The sequence below is a fragment of the Theobroma umbraticum genome, unplaced genomic scaffold (genome assembly GCF_002168275.2).
Source record: "Theobroma umbraticum cultivar Fairchild unplaced genomic scaffold, ASM216827v3 scaffold_239.1, whole genome shotgun sequence".
Classification (NCBI taxonomy): Eukaryota; Viridiplantae; Streptophyta; class Magnoliopsida; order Malvales; family Malvaceae; genus Theobroma; species Theobroma umbraticum.
The window spans coordinates 1,283,555-1,291,824 of record NW_018397273.1 but is presented as its reverse complement, the minus strand read 5'-3'; the positions used below and the strand labels follow the sequence as shown (position 1 = coordinate 1,291,824).

General features: G+C 31.8%; 1 protein-coding gene across 2 annotated transcripts in view; it reads left to right on the top strand.

The window, feature by feature from the left end:
- The first annotated feature begins 7,920 nt into the window (after window positions 1–7,920).
- LOC110426852 (sucrose synthase 5-like) overlaps window positions 7,921–8,270 on the top strand; it is a 4,823-nt gene continuing 4,473 nt past the window's right edge. For both annotated transcript variants that reach the window (XM_021442159.1, XM_021442158.2), the window contains exon 1: window positions 7,921–8,216. In XM_021442159.1, coding sequence (XP_021297834.1) covers window positions 7,983–8,216 — 234 coding nt within the window. In that variant the 5' untranslated portion in view covers window positions 7,921–7,982. The remainder of the gene's footprint in view (window positions 8,217–8,270) is intronic.

The window sequence follows — 8,270 nt, the reverse complement described above, 5'->3', positions numbered from 1 at the left end:
GATCTTTGAGATTTTAGGTTTCGGAATTTTAGCGTTTTACGTGTTTTTCTAGTTTAAGTTTGATTACTTGTTAAGTGACTAATTTAAGTTATTTTAGTTAAATTATGTTGTTTTGTTTTAAATTACTTTAAGAGTAGTTATTGCTAATTTCTCTTATGGCTTTTGTAGGAAACTGATGAAAAAGACTCATTTGATGAAAATTAGTGCAAGTATGGCGATGACTTTATTCGTATATGTTTCAGTAGTTTGACCATATCTCTCTCTAAACAACTCCAAATGAGGTGATTCTTAGGCCAATAGAATTATAAGAAGAAGATCTACAATGTTTATTTTTATTAATTCATTCAGTTCTAATTGGATCATGGTCAAAATATTTGCCAAAGTTGGAGCACTGCAACGTATGTAAGGACTAATATGATGCGGTATTTGGAGCATATCTTCAATCTAGGAGTCCAATTGATGTGATCCTTCATCATTGGAAAATTAAGAGAAAGCTAAAACTTTTATATTTACTACTTATCCAGTTCAGACATGTTAGGGTGAAACTCATGTTTGAAGTTGATAGACTGCCACAGCACTGGGAGAACAAGGCTGCAGCGTTGATAAAAGGAAGCAAACATACAAATTTCCAGATAACTCAGAGCTGCAGCATTGGAGAAGTAGCGCCGCAGCACGGGGCAACTTTCCAAAAATAAAAAAACTTGACAGGATTTTGAAAATTAGGTTAGTTAGAGCTATTTAAGAGACATTTTTAAGAGATTTTGGGGAGTAGGCAGGAAGCAACTATTCTGGAGATTGGAAGCCAAGAACAAAGTAAGAAAATAAGAGATTTGGAGGGAGAATCAAGATCACAAAGCTTAACTATTAGTTTTCTCTCTTACTTTTGTATTTTTCTTATTTTCTTTGACTTGAATTCATGCCTAAATTCTTTGGATATTGTCTTTATTAGATATTATGAGCTATTTATTTTCTAGGATTGCAATTGAACTCATATGTAATCTAAATTTTTAATCTCTTCTTCTTATTTTCAATGGATTTGAATTATTTATTCCAATTTGTTCTTAATCTTTTAATTGCTTGGCCACCAGTTAAATTAATTTAGGAACCTAAACAAACTTGGGAAAGGAGTTTAGTGTAGACGAAAATTGGATAGCATATGATCATATTAATTAATTTAAATATAGGATAGGGAGACCTATAGGCCATATGTAGTAGATTAGAGTGAACTTAATGAGTCTATTTTAATTTCAATTCAATAGGATATAGTGTTTGGTTAAAATAGATATTTTTATAAGATAGTTGGGAGGCCCTTATAAATAATTTAAGACTCTAGGTTAGCAATTCAACCCATTGAAATAAGTTAAGGAAAAGAGGTAAGATTTAGATGAAGTGTGAGGATATTGTAATCTAGGCTTGTTTGATTTGTGTTTACCCAATTATCTTGTTGCTTTAATTTTTAATTAAATTAGTTTTAGTTGTGTAATTTTTAGTTCAATTAGAATTTAGATTTTAATTATTTGAATAAAACTAAATTGTTCTAATGTTAGTATTCTAAAATTTAGATCAATTCATTGTGGGATCGATACTCTACTTACTAATATACTATCTATTCGATACGTATACTTGTGTAGTGAAATTTTAACTGACATATACCAAAACTACCACTTCTATGAGATGTTATGAAATGCCTAACGCAAGCTATATTGCTATGATTATGTGCTGATAAAATTCCACATATTAGATGAATGATGAATGATTACATGAGGTATGCTTACTGAGTAGTATGTGATGTAGCTCCAAATACGATACGTTATGAGTATCAAGGCATAATATGATGTCAAATGTACACTATGTGTTTAATGAACTATTGGGAATTATGTATTGAGCATTTGATTGCAATATGAGTCATGAATTATTACTGCCCATGGTTTTAAGGGTTATTCCGTAGTGAATCTTATGAGGTAATTAAGGATAATCCGTTACCATCTCTTAAGGGGAAATGGAGAATGAAACAGAGATTCCATTCCCCACTTGCTTTCACTCATGCCTAACGAGAGATATATTGTAAGGCCTTGGTGAACGGAGGTTATTCCGTCCCAAAGTTATTTGATGAATGGTTATGTTGTGTTTGACTTTATTTAAAGATTTTGATGTTTATTGTTTCCATTAGTATGATTCATGGATTGTTGGAACAAGGTGCCTTAGTCTATTATGAAGGTAAAAATGTAAAGTTAGTTTATGAGATTAGGTGTCAATTAGTCTGAATTTCTTGAGTTTCAAGTGCATGGTTAATAAGCCCTAGAAGGTAAGTCTCAACACTATGACATTAAAAGATGAATGCATAAGTTAGCCCCTTTCTATTATGATTTAAATGTTTTACTCAAACTGGGTTTTAAAGGAGTATGAGACTTCATAATATATGAAACGAATTTTCATTATTGTTGAACTTGATTTTCAATGGTATAAAGGTTTGATACATGTTTCTAAAGAATTTACGAAACTTTTTTTGGAGCATGATTATTTTCTTACAAGTTCATTATGCCTATTTGAAAGATCATACATGCATGGTTATATAAATGCTTATTTGTGCAAAAGCTCTAGCCCCTTGACTTGTCCCCTTCCTGAATCCACTCACAGAATCATTATTACTCACACATTAGTTTTCTCCATTTTTTTTGTTGCAAATCAGTGATGGTTATTGAGCACCCGTGCCATGGAAACATGGTTCGTTTTTCTTTTGGTAAGTGGTATAGTAACCTCTCAAAACTCAGGGAGTTGAGTTATGTTTTGCTTGACAAATCAGTCTTAGATTTCTATTCTTACATATTTGTTGATATTGGATTGTTAAGCAATTACATGGCAAGTTATTTTTATGAGATAAAGTGAATGATATGAATGATGGCTTGTGAGCTTATATGAGCACCTAAATTGCCTTTACAGAATTTATGTATATTGTACAGGGTATAAAAGCTAAGAATGAAAGCACACACATAATTTATGTTGAGAAGTCCATATTTGTGTGTCTATGCCTATACATGAATGTATATTATTATGTTGAATAATATTCTAAGCATGAATGACAATGATGTTGGAAAATGAGCTATGTGTGATTGATTGATTGAGATAAAGAGACTGGCTTGAGCCTAGCAAGTTATACTTGTATAGGTCCATGCACTAGTCATGATCTCTCTAGCAAATGAGATGTGATAGTATATATAGAAAGAGTTTAAAGTAGCTAAAAATGATTGCAAAAAATATGAGTGAAAGCACAAGGAATTTGAAGCTCAAGATAGCTCACAAGCTTTCTGAAAAATATGAGTAGCTTACTTTAACTTGGTTTTTCTCTCTTTTTCCTCTTCTTCTTCTTCTTCTTCATCTCACTTGATTCTTGATTAAACTATTTTTTTATCTTCTCTTTCTTCACCTAAAATGAGAAGTGCCTTTTATACTTGGAAAAACTTTATAACTATTGAGGATGATTTGATGGGAGAACTAGCCATAATTTTTTATCTTTTTTGTGTCTAACAGCTACTTTTTGAAGCTTAGGAATCAACTTTTTCTTATCAAGAAATTGATTTTTTTTTTTTTAGGTTTGAAGCTTTATGCCTTGAAAGAATCAATCAATGCATTTCAGAGAAGTCATTTCTTTGTGCCTTTAAAGCTTTCTGTTTTGAAGGAATCGATCAGTGCATTCTTGAGAAATCAATTCTTTGTGTCTTTAGAGCTTTCTGTTTTCTAGGAATCAATCTTTGCATTCTTGAACCATTGATTTTTCTTCATCCTAGATTTTGAGAATTGATCTTCCCTTCCTCCAAAAATTGATTATTCTTGCATTTTGGACTCTAAATTCAAATTTTAAATTTCTTCTTGCCTGCTACATCTTCATTCATTCTCCAAGCTTTTCTTCTTCTTTTTCAAGCGTCTTGAAACTTCAAAGGAATCGATCACTTGATGCTTGAGAAGTCAATTCTTGTTCTTGTAGTGGCTTTTTTATCTTCAAGAATTGATCTTTCCTTTTCCAACCATTCATTCTTCTTGCTTGAACTTGAGATTCAAAGTATATACAAGATTTTTCCCTTCACAAAACAACTTCAGTCACAAGTTCAAATGTCAATCAGGTAAGCAAATACTAAACATATTGAAAGCATTCATGGATCACTTAAACTATTCAAAGATTACTTAAACAAGAAATTTTGATTATTTTTGACATGTCAAAGCTCCAACCATTTTCAAGCTATTAAAGCTAACAATATTGTTGTATCACCTACTAGATTAGCTGCTAACAGATTTGCTACTTTACCAACAGAATTTGCAGATAAAATCTGACATTGAAGAATATTTCGAAAGATTATTTGTCACCGATGGAATGGCCATTACTAATGAAGGTATTTCCAACCAAGAGTCAATGGATTTTTCAATCAACATTATCATTGGTGTTCCAAAACACCTACAGGTTGTTAGGCTTTACTAATAGAATTTTCGATCAGTGAGGCCTAAGATTTTGGTAATGGGAATGGTAGTCTGCACCAACTCTTAGGTAATAGGATTTAATCTTCACTATCTTGGATTATTGAGAGCTATTGTGAAACGCATCCTATCTCACCCACACTACGAGTAATAGTCCACCCCAACTCAAAGTGGATAATGGTAAAAATTCCCAGTATCTAGGATTACTCATAAACATGTAGGATCTATCATTATCCATAACTTATAATATCATCATTCAAGTCATACTTCACTATGGCTCATGCTTCATTCTCATACTTATCTCATAACTCATGTGGAACTATATCACATATAATTCATACTCATACATTTCATGCTTAAGTACATATCATATAATTATTTCATAAACTCATTGGAGGGAACGTCTACATCCACCTTAACATCTCATCTAGAATACATGCATCTCATATTCATCATTCTAGCTTTAATTGATTTTAAAGGAAAAACATTAAAAGGGCTTGACCCCTTGTTAAAATTACTTGGATTTAAAGCACTTAAAAAGTGATCTAAAATTGGTAACTAAATGATGTAAGATAAACTCCTCAATAAGTCATGCTTTACTTTATATAAAAAAAATTTGAAAAGGTGTATTTACTCATCTATTCGAAGACTCGACCTCTACCAACAAGCAAGACTTTACTCCAGTGAATTCCTTAGAGTTTCGACAACACCTAAATGCTTAACAGTCATTGTAAGCATTACTTAAACTAGAATTTTGTAGTAATCATTTATGAAATCTATACGAATTTCAAAACTTTTCGAGCTCAACTACTACTAACTTTCCAACTTTAAATCAATTGTTCTTCATTTATCTCATGGTAAATACATTTGAATATTTAAGTAGTCCTTACGTTGGTGAGCTACAAGTGATAGAAATCTTTAGAAACCTTAGCTTCTTTGAGTAGCCATTAATCGATTGGATTATTTAAAATCAGTAACGAAAATATGAGTTTTGAAAGATTAAAAGTTAGAAACATTACCTTTGATAGCTAGGAAACCTGAAACAAGATTCAATCTTCAAAAATTAGGAAAAAGAGTTTAAGAGTGTTGAGAGTTGAGAGAAAATGTTGAAAAGATGGTTAGGGTTTGAAAGAATGAAAAAAAAAATCCTAAAAGGGAAAGTTTTTGGGTGGAAAATACGTTTTTAAAACTATTTATTTTTTGAAAACTTGGTGACATGTATCGATACATTTATGAAAGTATCGATACTTGAGTTTTTGGGTTCAATGTATCAATACATATTCATTCAAATCCTTTCAAAAGCTTTCTAGGCAGAATGTATCAATAGTTGTCTATCATGTATCAATCCTTTTACTCCAGATTGTGATTTTTATTTTGATAATCCATCCTTTTTGCCCTAAATTCTTCTCCAATAACACCTATGTTTGTAAACTTGAAATATAGATTTTTCTAAAGAAAATTTTCAATATTTTTAAACTAAAAACTTGTTTTATTTGCTCACGAACTAGGATTTTTACGTAACTAATCTACACATAAAGTCTATGGTAATTTTTTTCAAATTTCCACTACCTTATGCTTTTGATGATAGCATCATTTCCCAATAAGGAATTTCTGAAACTACATGGCGTAACACGGCCATTTCCTAAACTATATGACATATTTCATGTTATGGCATAGCATCATTAAACTAACCCTAGTGACATACAATCTCTAAGATATCTATATGACATACCATTATTATAATAATCCCAATAATTGTACAAGCATATATGGCATACTGATTGTAATCCTAACCCAAGCATAAGATAATACATATTAATGTCTAGGTGATACATGTTTATGTCAATAAGTTGTGTCCTATGTTTGTCATGCTTATGAGTTTGCGTATCACAAGATGAACCAGTTTGGGTTTGGGTTCAAAAATTGACCTGGCATGAGCCTTAGGCTGCACCATGCATTCGGGTCAAGGATTTGATTTAGACGCGTGAAGATCGACTTTCTCGGTTTGTCTAGTTCGTCTGGATTGTGTAGGCACAATTGGGCCTTCTCTACTCATCTAGAAATCTCCTCTCATTTGGTCTTCTAGGCTCTTTCTGTGCTTGATTAGGTTTTTGGGTTCGTTTGGGCTCTTGAACTCCATTTAGGCTTCTGGACCCCTTTTGGGCATTTAGTCTCCTGAATTTTCCTGCCCTCCTTAGATGGTCAGAGTCTTGGAGTAAGCTGAAGAACATTAAAGTGAGGAAGAAGAGGATTGCTTGGGGTGTGTGGAAGAAAGTGATCCGGGGCATATTTATTGTTAAGGGAGGTTAGAATAGATACTTGAGATTCAAGGCAATGAACAATCCAAATCTAATGAAAAACCAAAGAATTATCATGTGGAACCAATAGTTTCAAAGACAATTACCATTTTCAGTGATGAATCTCAAATAATTCTTAAAAATTAAATAAAAATATTTGAAACATATGAATTTCCATAACCATTAAGGAGTGTTGATTGATATTGTGAGTCTTTTCAAATATATTAATGTTTTAAAATTCTAAATAAGTTTATCTTTATATGAATAGATTTGAGTCGATTGAAGTGTCGATCAATGCCATAAAGGATGAAAAAGAAATTTCAATCAAAAGAAACATAAGAGAATGCCATTTTAACCCAATTTAGGGGAAAAAATAAAAGGTAGTGTCAAGTCAATTTGAGGAGGTGCGTGATGCATGAGATAGATATTTGAGGCATTGATATGAATACCTACAAATGGCCGTTTTAGTTGTAAGAATTGGTAAACAAATTGCATTCATAAAATATACAACAAAGATTAAACAAGAAATAAAAGATTATAGAATAATTCTAAATTAATTTAAATATTTTTAAGGCTATAAATTTAAGGGATTTAGTGTTTTTTTTAGGAAGAAAATACAATTACATACTTTTGTTTCATTAAACTAATTAAAATTAATGTCCTCAAACATTTGATTCAATATTTTGCTGAAATAATTAGGTTCCAACCTTTTCTCCATAAATAATAAAAATTAGAACTTATAAGTACTTATTTGTTTAAACTCTTAAACTTTTAAATTTATTCATTAATATCATGAAAACATAATTCATTGTGCATAAATGGTATATATGTAAATGCAATCAAGCATAAATGGAAACTCCTTTATAACAATATACGTCAATCCACGATGAAGTGACGGACAAATGTACAGAGCCATGGACATGTCTGCTTTACTGACCAGCACGAAAAGAAAAGAATAAAGAATGTAGTGAGCTTTTGCTTTCGGTGGTCTCAGGTTTCTTCTTAAAATTAAACACGCAAATTCTTTGCTTTCTATTCCCTCTCTTTGATGGGCGTCCAGGCAAAAAGTTTTCATTATTCTTATCCAATTTGATTTATCATCAAACCAAGAAAGCAAGCATATGTGTGTGTATATATACATATCACTAACGTATGAACTACTAGTACCAAAAAAGCTGGTTTTGCTTAGCTAAGGATTTCCAAAGTTGCTAAAGGAAAATGGCCTCTACATCGACATTGAAGCGTACCGACTCCATAGCTGACAACATGCCGAATGCCTTGAAGCAGAGCCAGTACTACATGAAAAGGTGCTTTGGTAGGTACATCGAGAAGGGCGCAAGGATAATGAAGCTTAGAGAATTAAGGGATGAACTGGAGAAGGTGATAGATGACAAGAGCGAGAGAGACCAGGTCTTGGAGGGATTCTTGGGCAGTATGTTTTCTGCAGTTCAGGTTCATATAGTCATGCATACATCTATATATATATATATATATATATATATATAT